The sequence below is a fragment of the Corvus kubaryi genome, unplaced genomic scaffold, assembly GCF_017639235.1.
Source record: "Corvus kubaryi isolate FWS band 111438036 unplaced genomic scaffold, C.kubaryi_AGA036_p1.0 75, whole genome shotgun sequence".
NCBI lineage: Eukaryota > Metazoa > Chordata > Aves > Passeriformes > Corvidae > Corvus > Corvus kubaryi.
In genome coordinates, this window is record NW_024582062.1 from 1,002,606 (window position 1) to 1,030,142 (window position 27,537).

The 27,537-nt window shown below is 46.3% G+C and overlaps 1 protein-coding gene across 1 annotated transcript in view; it reads left to right on the top strand.

Annotated features, from left to right (window-relative positions):
- Positions 1-5,813: 5,813 nt before the first annotated feature.
- KAZN (kazrin, periplakin interacting protein) overlaps positions 5,814-27,537 on the top strand; it is a 203,570-nt gene continuing 181,846 nt past the window's right edge. Inside the window, exon 1 of the mRNA XM_042051345.1 lies at positions 5,814-6,385. Within this exon, the coding sequence (XP_041907279.1) occupies positions 6,265-6,385 (121 nt within the window). The 5' untranslated portion in view covers positions 5,814-6,264. The remainder of the gene's footprint in view (positions 6,386-27,537) is intronic.

The following is a 27,537-nucleotide window of genomic DNA, read 5'->3' on the forward strand; positions in this document are numbered from 1 at the left end:
AAACTCCATAAGGGAGTCACTGAGGGTGATGGGCAGCCATTGTCATGGCTGCATTAATCCAGCCACATTCCTTAAAAACAACAGCAGATACAATGAATAGGTTTGGGAACAGCTGAATTATTTATATTAATATTAATTTCACATAGGCTAAAAATGGCTCTTTCACCCCAGAAAATCTGAAGGTTCCTTATGCATTATAAATCTGATCAGTTAGAGAAAATCCACTGTTGTCACTGTTGCCCGTCAGTGCCTGCAGCAGCCTAGCAGGCAGCCAGGCTCCTCTGGCAGTGTCACAGCCTGTTTGGCTTTCAGTAAATGCCACCCAGTTTCAGGTAAGTTTGAAGGGATCAGATTGTGCTGAACTGCCATTCTGTCCCTGCGTGAGAACCTTGAGAAATATTCCTTAAATAGCTATGTGCCTCCATTCTTCTGTCTGTGCTGTCACATGAAGCAGCACTAATTACTCCTTTTTATAAGAACTGTGGCTTTTTTAGGAGAAGGCTACATCCAAAAACAGGTAAGGAGGATCACTTTCTCATCATGAAGCTGCTGCCTGGAGGCTGTTCAGCTCTGTGAGTCGTGCTGCTGGCAGAAGGATGCAGAAAACACAACACTGCCGGTGGCTGGATCCCCTCCCAAAGTCCCAGTTACCAAATCCAGGGGCCTGTTTCAGTCTTTGGTGCCAGTGCTGATTGTAAATGCTCTTCCAAGGCTATGGGACATAGAGAACTGTGTGTGCTCAACAGTGGACACAGAGGACACGAGTCCATCCTGCCTGAGCTCATCTGAGATGCCACGGGAGAGTGGCAGAAATAGAGCTGCACATCCAGCACTGCTGAGTAACATTTTCCGGGGTTGCGAGCCTTTGAGCCTTACCCTGGGCTCACACCCAGCCAAGATCACTGCTCAGAAGCTGCTGCAGTGCTGTGACACACCAGGGATGCTCTGGCCCCAAGGGCACTGACAGAAATAGTGCTGAGCCTCCTGGTGCGAGGGACATTTCCAGTGGTGCAGGGATGAGCTCACCTGGAAGTGGCAGCGGAGCACGTTCTGACCTGCTGGTTGTGGGCAATCTTCAGTTATTCCCCAGTGAGGAAGAGGAGGGGCACTGACAGGTGCTGGGGGTAGGGGACAATTTCAGGCTGTGCTGCATTTGGTTCGTATCCGGCTTTGCAGCTGCCTTGGAAGAAGGGGCAGTTGTTAAAAACCAGTTCTGGGCATATTATCTTAGATAGGACACGCTAATGCAAATAGGGCCACCTCCCCTTTTTGTACTGCTCTGCTAAGTTTTGGGTCACCCTGACTCAAGCAGCACTTTGCAGGGTTGGTTTCCTGTTGGTGTTTTTGTCCTTGTGTGCCAGTGTGAGTGGCTGTGCGAAGAGCTGCGTGAGGGGGTATTAACTCCAGGCTCATCTCCTTGCCCAAAGTCAGCTTTTCTGGGCCTCTACACTCCTCCAGCTGAAGCTCTGGGGAATAGACTGTGTGAGGAGAGGCACTGCTTCAGAAAATCTGTACTATAAAACCTATTGCTCATGATTAAACTCACATCTTGCCATCTGCACAATGTATTTACTTTCTTATATATTGAATTTTCCTACAGCTGGAGTGTTTAACTGACAGAACTGACAGACTCCCTGAACTTCTTTCTTGGGTTCATCTATCATGTGCAGTGATTCAGGCTTACCTGGGGTGTATTGATTCAGGAATACTTCTTAATTTGACCTTCAGAAGTGAAATATCCGAACTACTTCCTGTAGTACTCTGTCTTAGTAGATTCTGTACCTGAGTTCAGCTTCTCTTTTTGACCAGCACCAACTGATTAGAGTCCTTTCAGAGTTGGTATTTCTTTTCTAGAAGGATATTTATATATTAATTAAGCCATACTAAAGCCTTACTTTTGATAAACTAAAATATTCTCTAAGTCCTTTAGGGCTTTTTCCTTCTGCACCACTTACGTCATTTTCTTCTGTGCCTTTCAAACTTTTATTTTTCTTGGAAAGAATAAAACTCAACCAAACAAAATTCTCTTTCAGCCAAGAGCTGCTGAAGATGTACTCTGAAGGAAGGCAGAAATATATTTAATTGCTGCCTCTGATGCCAAACCTTAAGTGCTTTGCTTCAAAGTGGGTTCTACAAAACTCCATTTGCCTTGCACGACACAGGCATCAGAATAGCAGAAACCTTCCAGAGCTGATGTCAGTGGTGTGGTCTAAGGAGGAATAATCACATCCATAATCCCCATGCATCCAGCCAGTGATTCCACCAGCCTTCCTTGTGACAATGCTGTGCTGGAAAAAAGGGCAAAAATCCTTACCTGCTATTTTTCCTCCCAGAGTCTCTGTCTTGCACCAGTGAAATGCTGATTTCTGACACAAGAAATGAGTTCTCACTTGGTACCATTCATAGCTGATGACATCTCATTAAGGATAATTTCTGAATGTTCTTTCCTGAGCCCTCCCCCATTCCCAAATCCTTTGCTGCAAAGAGCATTGTTGTGGATAACCCCATTTCTTGCACAGGGTATTTCTAGAGCTATGAAGTAGCACGGTAATGAAACATCTGTTCTCATGATACAATGACTTCAGCCGAGCTTCTTCTCTCCCTTTCATGCATTTTCCTGTGGCACACTGTTCAGTGGGATAATTGGATACGGAAGAGAAGGAGATCTCCATTGAGCTGCATTTTCCAAGGCTCTTCTGTCCCGATGTGAACTGTTCCGTGCTGCTGCCAGCATGGGCTGGGGGCGGGAGGTGCACAGAGCTTCTCCCTTTGCATTTTGGGGCCTCTGATCATCAGTGCGGAGGAAATGAGTGCTACAGCCGCATGAAATGACCTGGGGAGATCTCTCAGCAGTCATTCCAGGCCAAGGGCCAATAAAGGAGCATTAGATGGACTTTTTCTGTCACTTGGTGGTTTGATGGTAACTCAGCTGTGGTGTTTTTAAGCTGCTTGTGTTGCTGCATCTGGGTAAATCTTCTCATGAGCAAATCTGGCTCTAGCAGTGGACTCATTTGCAGAAAAAGCTCCCACTCAGTGAGGGGTAGGGGTTGACTTCTGCTTTCACCTTCTTCCTGCACTTCCAGAGCAATGAAAGCGCAGATTTCATTCACTGTGTGCAAACACAGCTCCTCTAAATTGAGCTCCAGCATCTTAACAAGGGGCACATTATTCCTAGCACTCATATATTTCCTTTTCACCTAGAAACAGAAGCCTTGAGTCAGGTTATGTGTTCTGTTAGTAGTTACTTTCTGTGCAGGGTCAGTTGCTGGAGTTCACAATGGCACCAGCAGAACTGGAGGGACCTTAAGGAATCTTGAACATGCTAAATAGACCTCAGGGTGTTGTGGTAAGCACAGAAGCCCAGAGGAGGAAATCTGGCATTGGATCATGTGTGGGACTGGGCACAGCAACACAGGTGTCAGCTGTGAGGAAAATCCAGAGGAGCTGCAGTGAGGTGGAAAATGTCACTTCTGTACCTCAGAGAGGGTCATTTCTTAGGAGCAAAATGTACTGAGCTAAACTGATCATCCCTTGGAGTGTGTCCAGAGCGAAGGGAAAGCACTGCTGAGCTCCTGTGCTCTGGATTTGCTCCCAGTGTCACCAGGAGAGAAGGTTGTGGATGCGGACACAACTCCCAGACCAGCCCAAACAGGAGGGCTTGTTTTCTTGCTTTCTGGTTTTTAGGGATGTGGACTGGCTGGATCCAATGGCAGGAAGCTGTGAGCAGTGGTGTGAAATGGAGCTTGGCCTCTTGTGTTGTGTCTCCTCTGCGCTGGGCTGGACACGGAGCCCCACGGGGAGCTCGGACCCTGCAGGAGCTCCTCCAGAGAACCCTCTGCAAATCGGACAGCAAACAGCCTTTAACCGGTCCCCAATTTACTCCCTCTCTGGGAAGCTTTCTTATCCCCAGAGTGCCCCTCCCTCCAGTGACCAAGTCCTTAGCACCTGCAGAGGACAGGTTTTCTAAGATTATTGGGTTGTTTTGATGGTTAAAAACCTCCAGTGCAGTCTCCTAATGCACAATGGAATTGGGGAGAAGGAAAAATACATCTGTGAGTTCATCTGCAACACTAAAACCCCTGACATCTTGAAGTTGGAAAAGTTTTGCTAAGGAAGTAGAGAAAAAAGATTTGCAGGTAGCCTCTTGAATAATTTGCGCTTTTTTTTCCCCCCCCTAAATTATGCTTTAATATTTCACAGCTGGACGCAGCTCTGCAGTGGATTCTGCAGACAAGTTACCAAACAGCTCGGAGAGGATTTCCTGGCACATGGTCAGAGAGAGCAACAGGCACAGCTAGGGAGGAAGAAAACAGCCACAGGAATAAATACCTGAATGTTGAAGACATGTGGACCAAATGGCCCAATTTTTGCTTTCCTCCATGTGATAGACAAGAAGGTCAAGTTGAATCTCTTGTTCGTGTGAGGGCAGAAATTATTCCTGTGTCTTTAGTGAAATAAACATGCAAAGTAGTCTCTGGTTTGTTTGTTTAGACTTTGTCATAGATGATCTGAGCCTAGAATCATATAAATCATAGAATCCTAGACCAATTAAAAGATGCTTTAAAGAGCATCTAGTCTGACCTCCGGCCATGAGCAGGGACATCTCCAGCTTCATTAGAATGCTCAGAGCCCCATCCAGCCTGACCTTGAACGTTTACAGGGATGGGGCAGCCACAGCTTCTCTGGGCACCCTGTGCCAGGGCCTCACCAATCTCACTGTAAAATATTTCTTCCATAAGTAGATGTAATATCTGAGGGAGTAGATACAATAAACTGACCCAGCTGGGATTTTGTGGACAGCTCCCGGCTCGGTGCTCACCCTGTACAGCGATGCTGCCCCAGGAGCTGGGCTGCTGCAGCACAGACCACGAGACGTGACTTCAATTCCCGCTGCTCGGAATTTTCCAGGTGTTCCTCAGCCTCTCCCTGCCGCCTTTGGCTGCAGGAAGGGGCTGAGATCATCGTCCTGTCTCCCCCGGGTTTGGTTGTGTCTGCAGATGCCTCTCATTCTCTGCCCTGGGCTTTCTGCTGCTGTAATCTGACAGTTCCTAATTTCCACCAGGGTCACAATGTGTTCTCCTAGCCATGCGGTAACGTTTCTTCCCAGCAGACTTCCCAAAAAAAGCTCTGATGACTCATGGAGGACAAATTTATGCAGAGCTCCCGTAGTCAGCATCCTTTGCATTGGCAGAGGGAGTTTTTGAAATAAAGATGAATCAGCGCTGTCAGACTTTGCTGGGAGTTAACTCTTGGCCCCTTTTCCCTGGAAACAGCCCTGGCTGGTGCTCACACTGAAGGAATTCCAGCCAGGCATCCCTGCGGGATGCAGAGCCACGGGCACCGCGGGCAGGTTTGAGAGCCAGAGCTCGCGTCTTTCCCCGTTTCCCTGGAGCATCCCTGCGGGCAGGCGGGCGGGAGGGGGTTAAGGTAGCCGGGAGGGGGTTAAGGCAGGCGGTTCGCTGCTCCCTGCCTGAGTTAGCACCACCGAGTGCTTCCAGAAGCGCTCCGGGAGCAGCCGCTGCATCCGGGCAGAGGGAGGAGGGCCGGGCAGCCACTGCAGCAGGGCAGAGGATGTTACTTAACGTGCCTCCAGTCTCCTCCCCCTCGCCGGAGTGGCTGAGGGAAGGGGGGAGCGGGCTGTAGGGAAGGGACAAGCGGCGGGGAGTGATGCCGGGAGCCCCCGGAGCCCAGCCCGCCCGCCGCAGCCTCGGCGCGGCCGGTCCCACCCGCGGCTGCATCCGCTGGAATCCTCCTCTGACCTCCTGAGGCTCAGCTCGGGCTCCAAGCCCTGGGAAGAGGCGGAGAAAGATCTTTCCCGCAGCGGGTGGGCTGGAAGGACGGAGGCTCCGCGCCCCGGCGTGGGAAAACTCCCGTGTTCCTGGAGGAGATGTGTCCGAGCCCACGGACGAGGTAGCAGCTGGGTTTGGACATCTCGGGAGAAGAAAAGAGCCTCATGACTTTGCTCTGACCATGGCAGATACCCCAGAAAGGGCCAATCCTCAGTGCCTGGTGCTAATTTGCACCTGAAGCCACTAGACCTGCCCAGGACACACGAGAACCTCCTGGAAGAGGCACAGACATTTGGTTTTCTCAATGAAAATACTGATGACACTCAACTGAAAACATGTGTGCTGTTCCTCTCCCTTGAGAAGAGGGAAGGGAGCATCCTGGGATTTCGGGAAGAGGCACTAGCGTTCCTCCTTGGGTGGCTCCTCCTGCCCGCTGAGGACCTGTGGGGGACAGGAGGTCTCGGGGCTCTGCTCCATGACAAACACTCAGGACTGCAGGGAAGCCATGGACTCCCCTCCGGTGACCTCCAGCCCTGCTGCAGGGCCCGTTACCTTCTCCCAAGTTTTTGGGCAGCAGTGCCAGCTCATGGAAGCAGGTAAGAGAGGAACATGCACAGGCACCACCTTGTCATCCTACATCCCACCTCCTGGTTTGCAATGTCCTTGCTGTTCCTTTCCTGTTCTGTTTCCCAAGTTCTTCCCTAAAATCTGGTGTTTTCCAAAGGGAAAATTGGGGTCACCCCTTTTGCATTTGCACACCTGCCTCAACTACCCCTGAAACCACTCAAAAGCTTTGTGCCCAATCGTTTACAAACAGGAGCAATGGTTGGGATGACTCTGTGGGTTTGGGTTAACATGGGCTGGAACAAGCTGCTCTGTTCCTGATGGTGGAAGTTACTGTTTGGGTGTGAGCAAAACATGTGTGGTGATTTTTGCATTTCAATACAAAGGCATTTAAAGTGGAAGTTGCTTTGCTGCTTTGGAGGGTGATTGCTGCAGCATGTAGCTTTCTGCTTTGGTATTCAGCTCTGTGAAGGACAAAGTGGTTTTTTTCCATGTCTTTCCCTGGCTGTTTGTGTTACTGTAGCACCTGGAAGCTCTGTTCCTTTTCCCAAGTGTTTTCATACATTTCTAACTCTCTACAGATGGGCCTGGTTATTTCTTATCTGTGCCTTTTGGCTGTTAAATAGGTGGTGTGTAACATGACTAATCCCAAATTTTCCATGTTTGCCTCTTGCTCCTCACAGATGCTCTGAAGCACCAGTCCATGAAGTGCCCCAGAGATGTGCACTCACATCCTCCTCCTTCATACCTGGTTCCCCAAGTTTAAGAGATTGGATAAGGGATTTTGCAAGATTTACTCCTGTTTTCCTGTCCCTGCTGATAGGTTGCCCTGAGGAAGGATGTGTTTGTTTACTTAGAGCCGTGAAGAAACCTGGGTTTCTGCAGTGATGCCAGAACTACACTTGCTCTGAATTTTTAGGGCTTGTTTTACTCAGATTTACTGGTACTTTCTTATTACTGTTTGTGCTGGTGCGGATATTTGGCAAATTTGTCCTGAAAATGTCCCATCCTTTTCCCTTCTCTTTTCTCTCTCTTCTATTAGCCAGTTCTGGAACTAATGATGTTTGGATTGTATGTTTCTACTGAGGTGGTGACATTAAAAATATTATGTATGAGAGTTTCCTGCAGATCTCTGTGGGACTTCTGCTCTGCCTGTGGTACTTTCACAGGTAGAGCTGGGAAGATGACTCATTAGGTGACTAATTAGCTGACTGTTACTCAGTTAATCAAGTCTGAGATCATGCTACTGCCTCCAAGAAAATGTCAGGCAGATCTTCAAGAGGGTTTGGTGTTAAACTTTCCTATTATGTGTCCTGGGATCAGTCCAAAAGCAGTGGATCCATTGTGTCAGATCTTACCCAAAGAAGAGATGTAGGAGAAAGCCCTGGTCCTGGGTGAGTAGTTTGTTTCCCAAATTAGCAAGACCAACGAGGTGGGGAAACACAGGTGATAGTCTTAGTTTGGTTTGTTTTCCTTTGCCTTTCTTAGAGGGAAATGTCCCAGAGGAAACCTGGGACTTCTGGATTTTCAAAACCCACCTTAGTCAGTCAACCAGAAGATTTTCTTCCCTCTAGTGGATCACCTTGGTAGGATTTTCTAGATGTTTTCGCAGGCACAAGGTGAGATGCAACGTAAGGATGGTTGCCATGGATGTCAGTGACATCCAAAGGGATCCTTATGGCAACGACAGTGTACGCTCAGCACTCCTGAAAGCAGAACTTCAGCTGAAGTGTCTGTGGATGTGTCTGTGTTCATAGGCCTTGCAGTGTGGGCAGGAAGGATGCCCTAAGGAAGTGGGAGTGGGTACAGGTTTGGGACACCAAGCTCTGCTTCCTTACTTGTGTCCTGTGTCACTGAACTGACATTTGGGAGAGAGCCACAAAAGGTCTCAGTGTGGAGCAGGGCTGTGCAAATGCCTTTACAAACCATAAAAGCAGACCTTGCTCCTGTGATTCCCTCAGCGACAACCTCTGAGGAGCTGTGAGGAGCTGAGTTCTGGCCCAAACAGTCCAAATCTCACAAGAAAGATTTGTAGGCACCCAGTACCACATCATTGTCATTGGTGACATTTGGGCTCCTCAATGACGCTGGGATGTGCTTGAATGATAAAGGTGCTGGCCTTAATTAAATGTCAGATTTTGTGCCTGGAGAATTGCTGAGCTTGAGATAGATCACAGGCTTGACAGCACGCTTTGATGTACCACCTGCAACAGTCTCGTGGTTTTTATAGCTTCTGCCTGTGGTGTAAGGACACTTCTCCAAAGCACCTGTGAGAAGAGCTGGGCCCTGCTTGAAAAATGTGCTTTAGGCTGTGTGCAGTATTATCTGTTCTTGATGGAGAAATCAGAGGGTGTGTGGTGCTCCCCTGCAAACATGTCCCTTTCTCCCAGTGCTGCTCCTCAGTAACTTGCTCTGGAAACCGAATACTGAATGTTTGGAAGTCAACTTCCCCCTTGCCAGCTGTTCCTTGTCCCCACTGATGTAAAACTTGAAAAGTTGGGGTTCTTGTGCAGCTGATTCTGCTGCTGATTATTGGTTGATTATTCATGCATAGCTTATGGAGATTTCAGTAGTCACAGTGTCAGCCTGTGGATGTGTTGGCACATGGGAGCCCTGCTCCAGAGCTGATTTGCCCTTTGCACAAGTCCTTGCTCCGTATTTAACCTCTGGAGCAGCGTTTGCTGGCACAGTACACGGGATACTCTTTGGAAAGTTATTTTTCTACCTTCCCATTTTATTCTATTGCCTCTTACCTCACCAATTGACTACATCTCCACAACTTTGTTTGCTGGGATGTGTTCCTGGTGGTCACCTGGGTGTTTATTTGCCCTGAGTGCAGGGAACAGTGGGGATGTGGAGGCTGCAGCTGGCTGAGCTCCCTGCTTTGAGAGTTCACTGACAAAACTCCAGTTTCCCAAGGCAGCAAATCCTCGCTCTTGCAGGTATTAAATTTGGCTGATGCCTGAAGGATCTGTCAGTGTCACCTGGGGACATGGTCACCTTTAGAGGGAGTGTAATTCCCAAAGGGGGGCTGTAATTCCTGCCTGGGATCACTCAGGGAATAAGGTTTCTGTTTCTTTGGCAAGCCATGCAGGGTGGGTGTTTTTCTGCCTTTTCCAGCCTAACTACAAGGCTGATGATTTCCAAAAGGAGTAATTGGGAAAGAGGTTGGCTTCACAGCCCTGTCCTAAATCTTCTGATCCCAGAAGAAATTCCTGCCTGCCAGGCAGTGCTGGAGGATCTTTCTTGCTTGAAGCACAAATTCGGATCTGGCACAGGTTTGTGCTATAAATTTTGCTAATACCCGAATGAAAGACTCTAGTCTTTCATTTTAGAAAGAAAACAACAACAACAAAAAATGAGTCTGAAGGATTTATTATTGTCACTACCAAACTTAAAAATGAGGGTTACTAAGACTTTGAAGGGTATTTCCCGTCTGATCTCCCATGAAATATTGAATATATGGAGTGAGACCTGATCTCCAAGAGAGCTGAGCATTCTCTGGAAGAATCAGGCTTAGTAGAGAAACCATTTATTTTATATATGGGCAAATTCCAAGCAATTTGTTTGGCATAATGCAGTTTTCTGGACTTACTGCCATGCATTATTCTCTGACTCACTGCTCCATTAGATTAATTTTCGTTTTCCTTCCATTCCTTGGCTCTCAGATGCTGCTGATTTGTTAGGCTCCCAATATTTTTTCTTTGTATCTTGCCAGTTAATTTTCCATTGGTTATGAAATAAGGAACTTGATTCAAGATGTGACCAGAATGAACAAGAAAGTAATTTGAAAATCATCCAGACCTTAGGATTTTGCAGTGAACCTCTTCCATATTATCTTTCCATTACATATGTATTATCCATTACATGCATTCTGTATTCCACTCTGGTGGCTGCTCCCCAAATGGATGTGAGTTTGGTTTGGCTACCCAGTAGAAAATTAAGGACATGATACAAAATTCTTAGGAGTTCTTCTATGGAAATTATTGTTATGTGGCTCAAAGCTTTTGCCTTTCCCCCCCTAGATCTGTAGTTTAGCTCTTGATCCAGTTTCTCTCAAGGGGAATGTGAGGTGAGGTTGATGTGGCATTACCTAAGCAAAATATTTGTCATGCAGCATGAAATCCCTGGAATCTCGTCTGATCTGGCATCCTCTGCAAAGATTTTGTTTTGCAAACAAAGCATGGAAAACAAAACATAGAATTCCTTCATCTGGTGCTTGAATATGGTTTTTAAACAAATAAAATAGTATTTTAAAAATATCTGCTTTGTACCCCCTGACTTGGGTGAAGGTTTGTTCAGGAGCTGGGCTCCTCGAAGCAGAGTTCAAATCTGATGAGCGTTAGATCTGAAAAAACTGATTTATGGGAAAATTTCAGCCCCTGAGAAGATGTAGAAGGAAATCTCTGACCTTCCAAACTGTGGCTGAGATGAACATTCACCATCTGTGCTCTCGTATTTTGTGCCCTTTAGTCCCTTGTGCATTTTTCCATGCTTTAATTAAACAGCAGCCAAACAGGATCTGGTTTCAAACCATGTACCTGGAGCTGAGACAGAGCAGAGGTGATGCAATTTCACCTTCTTCCCAAAAGCTGAGTTTAGCAGTGCCTGTCAGGCACTGAGGGAGGTGGCACAGAATCCCAGACTAGTTTGGGCTGGAAAGGACCTTATTCTCCAACTCCTGCCATGAGCAGGGGCACCTTCCGCTATCCCAGGTTGCTCCACGTCCTGTCCAACCCGGCCTCAAACACTTCCAGGGATGGATTAATCTCAAAACTGTGGTAATTTCTTCTGTTAGGTTTCCTGAATTACAACACTTTGTGAGCTCAGGCTCCAGCTCCCAGAGCATCTGAGCAAACCTTTAGTGACAGCTCTTCTTGCCTCACGTGGACAACAACAGAAAAGAGCATAAAACTTGCTTGGCTTGGTTGGTTTGAGGCCACACGGAATCAGGGCTGGGAATGTGTTCCCTGGCACTTGGCGCATCAGGTTTCCTACGTTCGTTAGTCTGTAATAAATCTTTCATGGTAACAAGCTGTCTCATTTGCTCTCCCAGGAGAAGAGGGGGTGTGTGGATGCCAAAGATGTTTTCAAACATGGTTGCAGCAGTCTGGCTTAATTACTGTGCCTCAGGTTATATTGACCAGCTTTGGGAAAATAAGAAACTGGAGCAGGTATCAGGTGGGTGAAGTGAGATGAATTTGGTGATCCCCAAGAGCCTGGTCCTCCTGGGTGGGGAACTGCTGACCTGCTGAGTTGAGGCATCACTGACTTGTGATGACCTGTCAGAATCCCGAAATGGTTTGGTTTGGGTTGGGAGGGACCTTGAAGTCTGTCCCATTCTACTCCCTGCCACGGGCAGGGACACCTTCCACTAGCCCAGGTGGCTCCAAGCTCCATCCAACCTGACCTTGGACACTTCCAGGGATGGGGCAGCCACAGCTTCTCTGGGCAACCTGTGCCAGGGCCTCCCCACCCTTTAGAGGAAAGAATTTCCTCTGTATATTTAACCTAAATTTCCCCTTTTCAGTTTGAACCCGTTCCTCCTTGTTCTGTCACTACAATGCAGGCACCTGAGGCTGTTGTGCTGCTGGCCAACCCTGCAGACACCTGGAAAACTGCTGACCTGAAGCATTATAAAATTGACAGTCACTTTGTGTCAGGGGTAGAAATGTTGGGGTTTTTCCTTTTACTGAGTCCTGCTGCTCTTGAGTGGAGCTGTGGTCTGGGTTCATGTGCTGGTGTTGTCAGACTTCAGCAGCTCAAAAGCAACAACATGAATCTGTGCCCACCACTGTGGTGCCTGAGAATGTGTAGAAAAAATCCCTGCCAACTTTCTGTGCACGGTACTGCCAGGCTGAATCACCTTGTGTGTGTTGGTGTAGAAAGAGGTGTCATTTCTGTCAAAACCAAACCCATTTTTCTGAGATGACAGTAAGTGTATCAGAAACAAACTGCTTCAGAAGCCCCTGGAGTTTTGTGTTTTAGGGAGAACAGGATAATCTGATCCTCTCCAGGGCCAGCTCCAGCACTAGGAGGAAACATCATCTACCTCTTCCCAGAAAAGCAATGAGTAAAAATCCTCCGTGACAGGCGATGTGCTCCTGCCTGAGCCAAATAGATTCAGGGGCCACAGAAATGAAATGGGAAGATCACTAATATTTTTCTTTTCTACCCAGTGGAATGAGCTGTTATTAGGGATAAAAAGAAGTGACATTTATCTCCCTCTTTTCACTTCATTAGGTAGGCCTGTGCTCCCAGGAGGAAAACAGTGGATGGAGTCCACTTGCTGTCTATAGCTTTTACTGCTCTCCAATGTTCTTTTAATCACACAAACACTGCGCTGTTGTTGTTTGCGTGGGGAGCCTCAGGTGACCTGGGAGCTTCACTGGGCCCTGAAGGACAGAGGCACCACAGACAAGGACTTGCTAATACTCTAAATATTAATATGAAGTGCTTGAGAGAACCATGGAGGCCATGTTTCAATGGGCAAAGGGGGGTGTAAGAGGTTGGAAGTTTTGTTATCTCTGAGAGGATTTCCTGCTTTGGTTTATTTCAGGCTGGAAAAGCTCCTGGGAATTGCAGTGCCTGACTGAGAACACAGGGTAGGGATCTGTTCCAGAAGAGCTTGGGTGTTTCTGATGGCCAAACAGTAGCTGGTGTCCTGAGGGTGATGGACGGTACCTGCTTGGAAGAGGGGAGAGAAAACCAGGATTTTCAAAAAATGAGGATGTGAGGAATGTGGGTATTAAAGAGATGGTAAAAGCTGGCCTTGGGCTGGAGCTGAATCCCCATTTCCATGAATCCCCCATTTCCATGATTTTCATGATCCCATGATTCCGTGATGGATCGCGTGCTTTACTCCCCAGAGTGATACCCTGGACCTGTGGCATCTGATTAAACCTGCAGCACCATTTGGGAGCTGAGGTGCCCCGTGCTGTGGATCTGCATCCCACCCTCTCCATGGCCAGGCAGCTCCTCTGTCACCTCACCCTGGGAGAGTCCCTTCTCCCATGTAGGTGTGAATAATGTGTTTAAAACCAGCCCAGCACAGACCAGTCACTGAGGCGGACCATGGATGTACTATTAAACGTGAAATTACGCGTATGTACCTACAGCTATTTATGTAATGCACAGCAGGAGGAGGCTATTCCTAAAACAACGAGGAAAAGCTTTTCCCAAGTGTTATGACTGCTGTGTGCCACCAAGTATCTGACAAAAAAAACCCAAAAAAATGCCCTCAAGCCAACAACAGAAAACAGAGGCAAATATTGAACAATATTTTTTGCATAAATTAAATATAAATTGTTCCCTGTCATCTCAATAGTCAGACTCCATTATTACAGCATCTGTATACAAAGCACTTGTGAGCTGATTTACTCCTGATTCAATTATGGGCAGTGTTCATCTGCCCTCCTGATGGACTAATTTGGTTTTGTCAGTTAATGCTCATAGCAAAGTATATGGATGTAATAATTCCTTGCAATTGCAACCCTCGTGTTTTTATGACACCAAAATAATGAACTGAAAACATGCACATGATTGGACTCGCAGCTACAAACAGGAATTAGTTATTGTTCTTTCTTTGGAGGTCTTGGAGGCAATTTTAATGGCCATGCAGTAATAGAAAGGAAAAGGGGATGAAAGACATGAAGCAAAGTATTTGTCTTTGCTTTGACTGTATCCTATTTTATGGTAGGTGGGGATTTTTGAGAATCGTGTAAATGGATATTTTTCCTAAATTCTGATATGAAATAATGAAAGTATTTCTCTAGAACACATCCAGGCCACCATGAGTTTAATTGGTAAATCAGCTGAACAACGTTGAGGTTCCTGCCTTTGTGTTTTATCCTCCTGGCTAATGCAATGGCTATAATGCTGGAATAAAAACCATGTGAGCCCTTCCAAAATTAAACATTCCTAAAGAGCTGACATATGATACCCTCAAAATATCCATATGTTATCTTGGCTTGGAATGAAATAGACAAAGTTTAAACATGGGAAAACTACGCTTGAAAAGGAAATATGTTTGATTCTGTTGGCTTTGAAATGGAAGTGTAGCATCATCAAAGCTCTGGTAAAGAGAAAACAGGCTGGGAGAGGGAAATGGGTGAGTTCTATTCTGCAGAAGAGAAGGACCCTGCAGTGCCCTGAGGGTTGTGGCAGATGGGTTGCAGATTAGGAGTATTGAATTTTTCAATATTATCCTGTAAGGGTTGATCCAAGGAGCAACTTTGTAAGGGCTCCCAGCACAGCAGCCAGAGCTGGTGGCCTTGGAGCCCTGCTGGTTAAGGATACGAGTCACCCACCTGGTCCCTGCTCTGCCAGCTGGGCTGTGCTGCCTCATGTGGGGAGAGCAAATTCCAGGGAATTCAATTTATTTCTATTTCCACTATTCCTCTTGTTCCTGTTTGCCCAATCACTTCAGCAATGCAATTGTGGTTTGTTATATTCCGTGTCCTTAGTACGCACTGGCACTCATGAAGGGGCTGAAAGTGCTGCCCTCACTAAAGGGTTAAAAAGGTAAACAACTTAAATTCCAGGTAATTCAGAGTGTGTCTGTTAAGGTTTGGCAAAACAAAAGGCATCTGATGCTAGGAGTAAAATGAAGCTTCATTCCCCCTGCAGCATCTCTCAGCCTGGATAAAAATAGTCCTTGACCCTCATTTGAGCTGCTCAGGTTCTCTTACAGAGGTGCTTGCAATGCTCTCAGGTTTGCAGGTACCAAAACAAGGATAAAAACTGCTGCCAGGGGCTGCAGCACTCAACAGCTCATCCTCAGGTTTGCCAGCAACAGCCCTGAGGATTTGCTGAGTGGTGGTGCCAGGACTCCCTGGCAGGCTGGAGAGGGGCTTTTTGCCAGGACAGGGAGTGTCAGGACAAGGAGAAATGGCTTGAAACTGCCAGGGGGAGAGCTGGAATGGATAAACTGAAGGAATTCTTCCCTGTGAGGGTGCTGAGGCTCAGAGAAGCTGTGGCTGCCCCTGGATCCCTGGCAGTGTCCAAGGCCAGGCTGGATGGGGCTTGGAGCAACCTGGGGTAGTGGAAGGTGTCTGTAGTGGTTTGGTCTAAAATACTCATTACTGTTTATCTTCTGTGAGATAAGAGTTAGGAGAAATGCAAAACAGGCACCAAACTTGAAAGACTATAAAGAAGTGTATTAACAGACCTAAAAGAGGAAAAAAAAAATTATACCACACCTTCAGAACTCTCCTCCTCCCCCCACCTTCCTCCCTTCTCCCACTGACAATGTTCAAAGACAACCCTTAAGATGTTCAGTCTCTTTACCACTTCCATAATAACCTTGTTCAGTCCATTTAGAAAGAGAAGTCTCTTCTTGCTCATGCTATGAAAACATTATCACAACGAGCCAGCCGCCCACTTCCAAATAACTTTGTTCAGTCCATTTAGGAAGCGGTCTCTCTGCTCGCATGTGAGTCCCTTCCCCCGACTTGCAGCTTTTCCCACAACTGCTTTCGAGGGTCCACTCTTGAAGTTTTTTTTTTGGGGTACAATTTTAAGGTTGAGCCGTTCAGAAACAAAAACAGAGGCCCTTCTCCTTCCCTGGGAGCAAAGGGTCTTCATCATCTTCATCCTTAGGACTATCTCTGGGAGCATCTCTAGGAACTGAGGTTTCTCCTTTCCCATTTGGAGCAAAAGTCCTCATCTCTTCCATCTCTCCCTGTCCAAACTTCTCATGAAATTACAGCTGCATCAGCATCTGCCTATCTCAGTGCAGGTGCTTTTGCTTACGAGTTGAACACTCCACCCCCCATATCTTCATGAAATTACAACAGGATACTCTGATATATCATAGCTTCACAACAGAATTTCAGCTTTAAGCATCTCCTCTTTCTCTTCCCTCAGGTTTTCAGCTCTTCACAGCAATAAAAGGGTTAATCTCACCTTGGCCTTGAAGCTGGAATGTGGCTTATCGAAGTGGAGAGGGGGGAGAGCCAAGCTGCTCCAGCTGCCCACAGCAAGGCAGTGGGGGGGGTTCCACGGATGGAACAGGGCCCATCGGCTCCAGGATGGCTGTGACCCGGCCTGGCCTGGCCTGTGCAGGGCCTGGGCCGGGCCCACTGGCCCCTGTACGGGGCCCACAGCCACCTATCCCAGCACCGGAAACGAGAGAGAGCTTGGGGGGGAGTTTGCCTATTCTTAAGTGTGTATCACAGAGGCGGTCACAATTTTCAGTGGCTTAAAGAATTGTCCATATTCAACCTGGCCAGCTGATAGGTTCTGTCAGGTCCCAGAGGAAGCTGTAAGCACCCCTTAGCAAGGACATCCCTTCCGGGACTATGCTTGCTAAAATATGGCAGTGTCCCTGCCCATGGCTTTAAGGTCCCTTTTGACACAAACCATTCTGGGATTCCATGATTCCATAATCAACAGCACTGTGTGCTCAGCTGGGAGAGTGCAGTAATTTTTGCAGGCTTTAAATAAGGTTTTGATTTTTCCTGACTGGACTGGGAGCCTGGTGGGTCAGAGGCAGGGTGGTGCAGAGGTACCTCAGTTCCCTTAAATGCATTGGAAATATTAAGAGTGACCTGTCCATGGCACCACACAGCTCTGAGTACATAAATTCACCCCATTTATCAATGTTTCCCAGCTTCTGAGAAGTCTGGGAAGACTCCAGTTAGGAGCTGAACAGGTGAAATGAAGATGTCGTTTTTATGATTGTGAAGGATTGGAGCTCCTTCCTCTGTTCTTCACCCATGGGCAGATAATGATGGCAAGGAACTCTCAAAAGCCAGCTCTATCCATGATTGCTAAAATTCTCACTAAATAATCCAGCCCCTCTCTTGGACAGCTCTGCACCAATCTGTGCACGGCTGTGGCCATTCCCACGGACTGAATACTTGTGGTTTCCTAGAAAAGCTGGTGTTTATAACATAAATCCTTTGTGCTGTGGTGCTGACCCCCGGTGGCTGCTGCCTGGTGTCTCCTGCTGAGCTGTGGGAAAACTGCTCCTGCCCAGATCCTGACTTCCCATCAAGCACCTGGTTTTAAGTTAAAAGTTTCAGGCAATAAAAAAAGAAATCTGTTCCCCAAAATGTATTCTGAGAGAGAGCACAAATATTCTCCAAGAAATATAAAACTTCTTTTCCTTCCCACTCCCTTTTTTCCCCTCCATTTTTTTTTCATTTTTCGTTCCTTTTAAAATTTTTTTTTCTTCACCCTGGGAAGCAGGTTTCCAGTGGCCTGTTGCAGACCTGCGAGCAGTTTATTTTTCATCAGCTTATCTATCAATTTGCTGTGTGTTTAAGATGCCAATAACACACTGACTTGAAAAGTAATGGTCCATCATCACAAATTGCTGGGACGGGCAGCCCCAGCTGAATTGGTTGCTTTAAAAAAGAAAAAGTAGGAAAGATTTATTGTGCTAGGATCTGTGATTCTGAATGTCCTCTCTTTCTTAATTCCATTCCTTAATTGAAAGCTGAGATTTTCTTGTTTCCCCCTTCTCAAAATCCAGGGTTTTAGTAAATAATGTGTTAAGTGCAGCAAACACATCAAATAAATGCCAGCTATGCAGATTGATAAGGTGGGATTTGTTTCCTGTAAACAGCAAAATGCTGCTTTTGCAGATAAAAACAAAGCTTTTATCTTCACGGCAAACTGTAAATGAACTAGAAGGGTAATTTAACATTCACAGTTATTTAAATGGGATTAACTCCTGTGAAGATTTATTATACACATGTAGGAACCCTAGAGAAGGCATTTCAGAAGTGAGTTTGGGTTTTTTTTCCCATGAAGTTCTGCATTTTAGTTAAAATTTGATATTCCTGACAATCAGAGATGGATGAAATTAGTGCCAGTGTTTTGTGAGAGTCTTCTACCATTTAATATTTTAATGTTCAGCATGTGAGGGAAAAAATAAAGTCACCTAATCTCCAGCTTTGATGGCAAAAGGCACACAAGAAAGTTTAAAATACAAATTAGCTTCTCCAGAATCCAACTGCGTGGATCTAATTACATCTAATGCTAATTATCCTATTGATCTTAGCATTTTACTGTATTCCAGCTACATCTATTGCCAAGCATTAATCACACATTTAGGCTTATCCACATAAAACCCCAAAAGCAAGCCGCAGCTGCTGCTTTGCCTTAGGAGTAGAACAGGGGCTTAGTTGTTTTTTAACATTTTCCCCCCTTCCCTTTCAGCTTTTCTATCCCATCTGGCCCCAGTTACCTGGGAATGCTCAGTGGTGTTTGCCTGCACTCCAGGAAAGTCACATTTTCCCTGCGGAGAGAGGGATTTTGTTATGCTTAACTCTCACTGAGCTGGGTAATGTTCCACTTGAGGTTTGCTGCTTTCATTCATGTTGACTGAATTAGGGAATCGTGGCTTAGATGCCTTCCCCCCCTCGCCTTCCCCTTGGAGAGGGTATTCTGTAATAAATCTAAAATGATTAATGAGGGAGCCGGACTGTGATTGTTTCTCTCAAGAAAGTCTGGGTAGAAATGGTTGGGCTTTGATACCCCGTGATCTGAAGGGGATTAGGGGTATTTTGGCTGGACTGTTCCTCTTTCCTTTCGTTGGGCCATGGCAAGTGTGGGTTTGGCAGCCTCAGCACAGGGTCTGGAGCTGGGGAGGGTTTCCAGGGCTCTGCTCTTCATCTACAGGATCTGGGCACTTTAAACGCACAAATATCCCAACGTGGCTCGTGCTGCTCTCGCTTTGCACCAGAAGTGGTTGATTTATGGAATCCCTGGGAGCAGGCCAGGAGAGGGAGGCAGAGCACGCTGCAAAGCTGAGCTCTCTCCCAGCCCGACTCAAATTTGCCTGAGTTTATGGTGCCGAAGTGTCTGTGATGCACCAAACCCCAGCCTGTGCTGGGCTCTCATGGTGGCAACGCGCTCCCAGTACGAGATGCTGGTGGTTCTCCCTCACCTGGGGTACCAAGTGAGGCTGTTCTGGGCTCAGGCTACCCCTCCACCCCTCCCTCCATCCCAACCGTGCAGCTCTCAGCCAGCTCTTTGCTGGTAGCTCCCGGCATCCCGAAGCTGGATGGGGCAGGTCCTGGGCTGCAATCAAATTCCATGAGATGATAGCTGGTCCAGGTTAACTAATCTGCACAGATTCAGGTTCATTTCAGGGTAATTGGGCTGATTTAATGCGATTTGATGATTACAAGCAGCAGCATTTGGTTTATCAAATAGGGCAGGCTAGATGTAAATCAAATTTGTCCTGAGAATTTGAGCCCAAGAAATGTTCAGCTGTAAGGGTGATGTACTGGTGATCTCACCTGGGGGGGGGAGAAAGAAAAAACTTGAAAATCAGAGCTTTTGTCTTTATGGTATTTTCTGTTGTGAGGACTTTCTTAGTTTTATGAGTTGAAGCCTCCCAAAGTGAATAGTGAAATCCAAAGAGAAAAATGATTCTTCTCTCAGCAATAGCTCTGCAATCTGCCATTTTCCTGTTTAAAAAAAAAAAAAAGAGAAAAAAAAAGACATTTTAAGGAAATAGAAAGTATTTGGGAAGCTGTAGCTCTTCCAAGAGTCACATCAAGGGCCTTTCGTGCTTCTGGGGATCAGTCCAAATTCATCAGTCAGTTTCTCTATTGCTGTGCCCTGTGTAAAAGTTTTACTTAATGTCCCAGACAACCTTGAAAATTCTTCTGGGCTGCATCAATTTGATTTAATTCAGCTTCATGTGAGAGTAGATGATCTCAAATCAGCCTGGAGCACCCACACAGTGCTTACTGCAGGATTTTGGCTGGTGCATGTCTAGGATTAATGCCAGGACAGTGTGACCAAGGCAATGACAAAAGTCTTTGTGCTGTGAGTAAGTGCAAGGAAGATGAAATTCCTGCTCAGTGTTGCTCGCAGCACCCCAAGGGAACATGGAGCCACCCAGGTCAGAAACAATCCACCCGAAAATAATTCTGTGAATGAAGCTTTGGGCAAGCTGCACATGGAAGTTCTTGCCAGAGGAGAGGTTTTAGCTAAATAAAGTTCTGGTGAGCAATTACTCTCATAATTCGGTGGTAAATCCTGTCAGGGAATTGCTCTTGGTAACTCTTATATTATAAATTAGCTCAGCTACCATGAGGCATTATTAAATATTGCAATGCTCTTGGTGAAGAGTTAGTTGCTTATTCCCATTTTGCACGTGGCATACCTGAGGAATGAAGGCTTTCCTCATTTTTGGTAGGTTCAGAGACACTGTATCAGTTTCCAGACACAGGGAAAATGTGGCTCGTGTGTGAGAGGAGCCTTTGGTGTCTGCTGGGTCTGGGCCAGTGAGGACCTGGATTGAACAGCTCCAAAGACAGGACTCTTCCAAGAGGGGTATTCCTTTAATCCACAGACTGGCTTGGGCTGAAAGGGACCTTAAAGCTCATCTTGTCCCACTCCCTGCCATAGGGACACCTTCTGCTATCCCAGGGTGCTCCAAGCCCCATCCAGCCTGGCCTTGGACAGTTCCGGGGATCCAGGGGCAGCCACAGCTTCTCTGGGCACCCTGTGCCAGGGCCTGCCCACCCTCAGTGGGAAGGATTCCTTCCCAATATCCCATCTAGCCCTGCCCTCTGGCAGTGAGAAGCCATTCCCTGTGTCCTGTCCCTCCATCCCTTGTAAAACATCCCTCTCCAGCTCTCAGTGGGATCAGTTGGAACCAGCCTGAGAGCAGAGCTGGGATCAGTTGGTGCTTCTCTGATCTGCTGGGTTTTTTGTTGCCAGCACAGGCACCCCCCTCCAGGCTCACCTCTCTCCACAAACAGCCTGAGAATGAGTTATGACATTTCTTATTAGGAAATAAGCTCTATGTGCCGTTTTCTGCTGATGTGACCATTTTTTTCCCCCTTTACAAGTCTAAACCTTCAGTAGTCCAAGGCATCATCTCAATGATGACTCTTTTGTGGCTTAATGGTTTACTCAGACCTGTCCAGTCCTGTCCCCCAGATGTGACAGGCCTGCCCTGGCTCTCATGCCAAGAACAGCTAATCAGGGTGCAGGCAGCTGAAAGGTCTCTGTGATAAGGTGCCACACTGCCGTGGGGAGGGACCACAACACGGTGTGAACCTGCCCTGGTGACAGACTGCAGCAAAAATGTGGAAGGATTGGCGTTTACTGGATATCCCTCTTGTTACAACCTCAGTCCCTGGAGTCCCTGAGTGCTGGAGGGGGTTGTTAGGCTGACGAATGTCTCCTTCCATTTGTTTTCCTACATGGAAGGAGGGGTGTCCACTGTAAGATGCTGCCCTCAGGGTCTATTTCTGTGTGTGCTGTGAAATGCTTTTCAAGTATCACCTGTGGTGCCATAATTTCCTTTAATAAGCAGAAATAGGTCTGTGATGAGGAAAGAGCTGCCAGGGCTGTTGTATTATGGTAGAGAGTAACGTGTTTGAAGAAGGGCGATGGTCTTATTTTCTGGGGCTGTCATGGTTAATAAATGGATGCATAATTAAGTAAACTTATCCATAATTAACTCCACAGCCTGTGGGCATATGAGCAATTTGGACAGACCTTTTGTCAAGGCATATATATTAGCCCTTGGAAGAAATCTCAATTCTTTATGGAAGAACAAGTTTCTCTGAGCAAATGCCTTGCTGAATTTCCAATTAATTTAATAAATAGGTTTTCTTTTGTTTGTATTTATTTTAGAAATATCCTGTGTTGTCTTACCACTGATGTCTCCCTGCTAGAGCTCATCCTGCATGGCACAATTTATGTTTCTCTGCCCAATGCTTGAAGCTTCACTGGGTTACTGTGTTATTCCATATGGAAAATTATGTAGAGAGTTGCAAAAGCTCCTGATTGAATTCCATATGTAAAATACACCATGGTTCAGGGGACATTAAGGGCTAAAAAAAAAAAGATATGGTTTTAGGTTTGGATATTTTTCAGTCTGGATTTTTCATTTCTTCAGCTTTGGACCTAAATTTTTTGTTAGGTTTTTATCACCTTTTGCTTTAATTTACATAAAAACCCCTTCAATGGATATTGGATGAAGATGAGTGTTATTGCAGGTGTATTTCAAGCCTAAGACTGAGTTTTCTGGTTAAGAATCTGGCCCTTGAATGTTCTGGAAGTATTTTAGCATTTATTTATTTATTTATCTGGCTCGCCTTTGGTGCTTGGGCTGTCAGTGAGCAGCAGGGTCGGTGGAGCATCTCCTCTGTTGTTATGGGAACACCAGCAGTGGGGTGCCAGGGAAGGCAGCAGAGATGGTATTTGTTGAATGACATGTAAAATCAGGTTTTGCTATTCTCCTCAGAGAGTTCCGCTCTTGCTTTTGCGGCAATGCTCTGAATACAGGATGTCTGGAGATGTAACCTGTGCTGGGAACAAACACACTTTATTTCCGTGTGGTATTGCCATCTGGGTGCTGTTATTTGGGATGTGCACCTCCATCCTTTGCCGTGCTATTGCAATAATTCACTCAGAGCTGCTCAAGATGTGAGAAATCACCTTCACAGCTGCCCCAAACCTCCTGCAGTTCATTGAATTATCGGGGGCTTCGGGTCCTGAGGTTCAGTGCGGGGTCAGCAGTGCTCCACCACACCTGTTTCACAGTGCTCAGGTGTTTAATACAAACCAACTTGCATCTTGAGTGGCATCTCCTCTTTGAAGCATGAATAAAACCCATGAGATGAAATCCTGAGGGGTTTTGGGGTGAGGCTGTGCAGACAAGGCGGCTCCAGCGCAGCTGCACTTTGAGCCATAAATATTCAGAGGCTGGGGGTAAAACTCCTCACCCGTGGGTGGAGAGGCACTCCAAGCACAGCACATCCTGCCTTACCCAGCTCCTTCAGCCCAGCAGATGCTGCTCATCCTTTGCCATGGTCGCACCTCCCATCCAAGGCTGGCACTGGAATATGTGGTCGTAAAACTTTCTGACCAGACACTCTGAGCCTTGTAACTTTTGGAGACTATTTCAGTATAAGCTCATTTTCCTCTGTTTTGGGTGGAGGATGTGTGAGCTGGGTAGTTCAAGAGTTTATTTAAAAGACTTTTTCCTACTTTCAGACAAGACAAAGCCTTTGACATTTTGGAGCCCGTTCAAGCATCCAGCTCAGAGCTGCAGCAAAATATTTAATTTCATTATTTTCACTTCATCTTTCTCCCTAAAAATGTCTAAAGCACACATAACATTAGAGCTGCTTGAATGCTCCACAGTAAAACTGCAGGAACTTTGGCTCTGCATCTGATTGGAAATTCAAATGGCATTTGCTGGTGGGGATCTAAATCAGTCTGTCAGCGCACGGCACGTGAGGAAGAAAGTGGGGATGATGTTACCAGAGTCAGCATTTGTGTGATCATCTCGTACATGATTTGCAGCACAGAGGGTTCTAAATGCTGCTAAACCTCATGTTTTAAAGAATAGAGCCGGGAAAATTTGAGATGATGTTTTTCTGCTCTGAAAACAGTGAGTTGTATCTATTTCCTGTGTGTTATGTTCACAGGTGCTGAAAATTCTTAAGTCTATTGCTTCTGGAAATTTCCTGCTTCAGTTGTAGCACCTGGATCTCCCCAGGTCAGGGAGAGGTGATGCTGAACAAGGGGGTTTATGCTGTTGTGTCCCTTCCCCCCAGACAGACATTTTGCCTTCCAGATTTTTGGGGGATTAATTCACTTGATTATTTCATATAACTACAAGAAAAATAAAAAAACAAATTGATGTCTCATTTTTTTCTTTAAATATCAATATTTCATGGTTGTTATTTATTTTTTCATTCTCTTCTTCCCTGCTCTTGCCTAAGTAGGTAAGAAGCTGATGCTTGTTAATATCAAATGTAAATTTCTTTATCAAGTCTGAGAGAGACCCATGAATGAAAGAGAAAATCCAACCCAACATTTTCAGTATTTCTTGTTGTTCCACAAGGAAAAAAGGAATGGAAATGTTGCGAGCGAGCAAGAAATGCAAATGCACATTTTTCCATCTGATGGACTGGAATTTTGCTGGTTTGGAATTTAAATTTTTTTTTTTTTTTTTTGTCTGACCCAAATGTTGACTTCTAATTCAGTTTTTTTCCTAGTTCTGTGTGTCACTAATACAAACATACTGGGTTTGATGAAAGTCATAGCCTTGTAACAGACACTGTTTTTAAAGGGAGTGAGAATGGTCTGGAATAAATCTGTGCTTTATTTTCCAACCAAAGACAAGCTCTCTTCAAAGACCAAGCTTCTGGTCCCCCTGGAGAGACTTTACAAATGTGCTCCTGCCTTGGATTTAGAAGGGAACAAATGAGACACCAGGTAATGAAAATCAGCCATGTAGTATTTTAGATAATTCAGTTTGTCCTTTTTCTTATCAAAGACACAGATGCCCAGTACTCTGCCCAGAAACTCCAGAAGGAAACTCCAGAAGAAATCCACTTTATACCTAAGAAAAATTTCTCCATGTGGTAATGTCATCACAAAAGAGCAACTGTCTTCTGTTGATTATCCTCTGCAGGTATCCCAGTAATAGAGCCATTGTATTAAAAATTTAGAGTCTTATAATTCCTTGTTGCAAATCTGATTGAGTTTTGTTTCTTTGGAAGAGACAATATTCTCTTTGGGTTTTTTTTTTTTCCTTCTCTAAGAGCACTTCATTTTAGGGGCTGTTTAGTCACTGTGAATTGCAGAGGAGCAGGTGTGTAAAGTCTGAGTAACATCTGTGTGACTGAGGCAGAAAAGGTTCTGGCCATTACAGGGTAATAGGCAGTGAAGTGTTGGGTGGATGCTAAAAGGGTGGGCACGGATCTCCCGGTGTGCGCTGGGCTCACATCCGCCTTGTCCTTCCGACAGCTGCCCTGGGAATTGCAGTGTTGTGTTGGCTTCTTGAGGGGAGTGTAAACCACAAATCAACCTGGGAAAAAGGCCCTTCCTTATTCCAGAGTCAGCTTTGACCCAGCTCTGATCTGCTGGGTTTGCCAACAGAAGCTGCTTTTTTTCCTCTTGGCACAACACCGGCTGTGCAGCTGTGGATGAGCGAGTTTGGACTCCATGTAAGCAGTGTGATGGATAAACCAGGGAAAAAACCCAAACACCATCCTTGTCTGAGGAGCTCTGAGTGTTTGGGCCTTTCTTTCTGATTTGACAGTCAGAATAAAGTCAGAAATAAAGATTTTTAGCTTGGAAACTTAAGTGTTATCTACAGGCTACGGAAATATGTCTGGAGAAAAGGAGCCTCGGGCCATCTTCTCACTCTCTTCAAGTCCCTGACAGGGGCTGGAGCCAGGTGGGATTCAGGCTCTTCTCCCAGGGAACAGGTGACAGGAAACAGCCTCAGGCTGTGCCAGGGGAGGTTCAAGTTGGCTATTGGGGTAAATTTCTTCACTGAGAGGGTAACCAGGCCTTGGAAGAGGCTGCCCAGGGAAGTGGTGGAGGGGCTGGAACGGACAGGGCTTAGGGGTGGACCTGGCAGTGCTGGGTTGGTGGTTGGACTGTGTAGCTGGCTGAGTTCGAAACCGGGCAGAAACACCAATTAAATGTAGTGGTTTTGGTTCAAAATATTCATTACTTACTTATTTTCCTTCTGAGAGATAAGAATTAGGAGAAAAGCAAAGCAGGCACAAACCTTAAACAGTTGCAGTACAATGAAAGAGTTTTATTACTAATAGAATTAAAAGTAAAGAGAAAATAACAAAACAAAATTAAAGCAAATCCCGCCCCCCACCCCCCCAGCACTTCTCTCCTTTTACCCAGCTCACACAAGGGAAAACAGAATATGGGATGTTAGTCAGTGTTCCAGTTCTGGAAAAGTCTCTCTCTTATGCTTAAGGAAAAAAGGGTTTTCCTTCAGTTGCACGTAGTTCCCAAACAGCCACTAACAGCAGATCCACCCGGAAACAATCAATCTGCTGTGTGTAGAACATCTCTCCCATGAAAAATCTCACAGTTCCTTCACACTACAAAACATGGGCCATCACATGGGGTTATTCATCTTTTTAAGGATAAGTTATTTTGGCCTGCACACAGAGGCTTTTCTTCGCCACAAGTCTCTAACAGCCTCTTACTACTTCTATATAGCCTGGCATAGGCACTCTTCATAATCTTCATAGGCCACACGAGGATTCTCCATCCCCCCATGTTCTTCAAATGGATTAAAGAGACAAACAGTTTGTGGTATTACAGTTTCTTACCACGGCATGCAAGAAGGTTTTGTTTAAGCTGCGCGCCAGAATCGCGGCACCGCCCTCTTTTCTCCCGTCGCCATTTCCAGCTCCGTCCCACGTGACTCACTTCTCTTTCTCCCTGACTCTGGAGCCGCCATGTTGAAGAGTGCTCCCGTTCAGGCTTTACGGTGGGGAAAGCCTCGCTCCCTCTGTGCTGCTGGCTGCGTGGTGTCCTCTTCAGTTCAGCACGAAGCGTGCTGGCTGCAGACAGGAGGCTCTGCCGGCTCCCGTTGGCTCCGCCGGCTCTGCATGGAGAGGAGAAGGACCCGCCTGTCCCCAGAAGCCGCGCTGGATGGGTTTAGCCGTGAGCAGTCCATGGCTGGTTTTAGCTGTGAGCAGTCCATGGCTGGTTTTAGCTGCCTGCGGCTCTGGGACAGTTCCCCCCAGCGACCCAGGGTCCGTGCCGTGGTGCTGAGAAAGGGGGGAAGGGGCAGTGGCCCCGGCCCGGCCCAGCGGGGCCGGGAGGCTCGGAGCCCCCCCCACCTTCCAGCAGGTGAGCTCCGACAAAAGGGGAAGTCCCGCCTTTCTGTGTGGTTTAAATACGTAAATTGTGAGAAGCGTAATTGGTCTTAAAGACTGTCCATCAACTCAGGGTCAACCCAATACAGACTGGATGATCTTGGAGGTCTTTTCCAACCTAAATGATTCTATGTGCAAACATGGCCATCTCAGTGCTGGTTTTATTTCCAGGTTTATCTGTACTCCTGCTGCTCCAGCACAAGTATCTGCACTCCTGGAGGGTCTTCCATCACTTATCAGGTCCCTCTACAGCCAAGTTAACAAGTTGGCTGCAAAAAGCAAAATATTTCAAATGATAAAAAGAGGTTTTCTAATTTTAATCCTTGAAAAAAAACCTCAATGTTCTCTATTTACCAGGTAAATTTATTTCTAAAACCTCAGTCCTTTCTCTGTTTGCCAGGTAAATCTTTAGAGCTGAAGCTGACTGGTATGTGTAGGAGGCATTTTTGTGTCTTACTCGATGCTTTGAGATCAGTGGAAATGAAAAGCTGTATAATTACGCTCTGGCCTTTTATCTTTCTGTGATATCATCTCTAGAGAACCAACTATGGGGT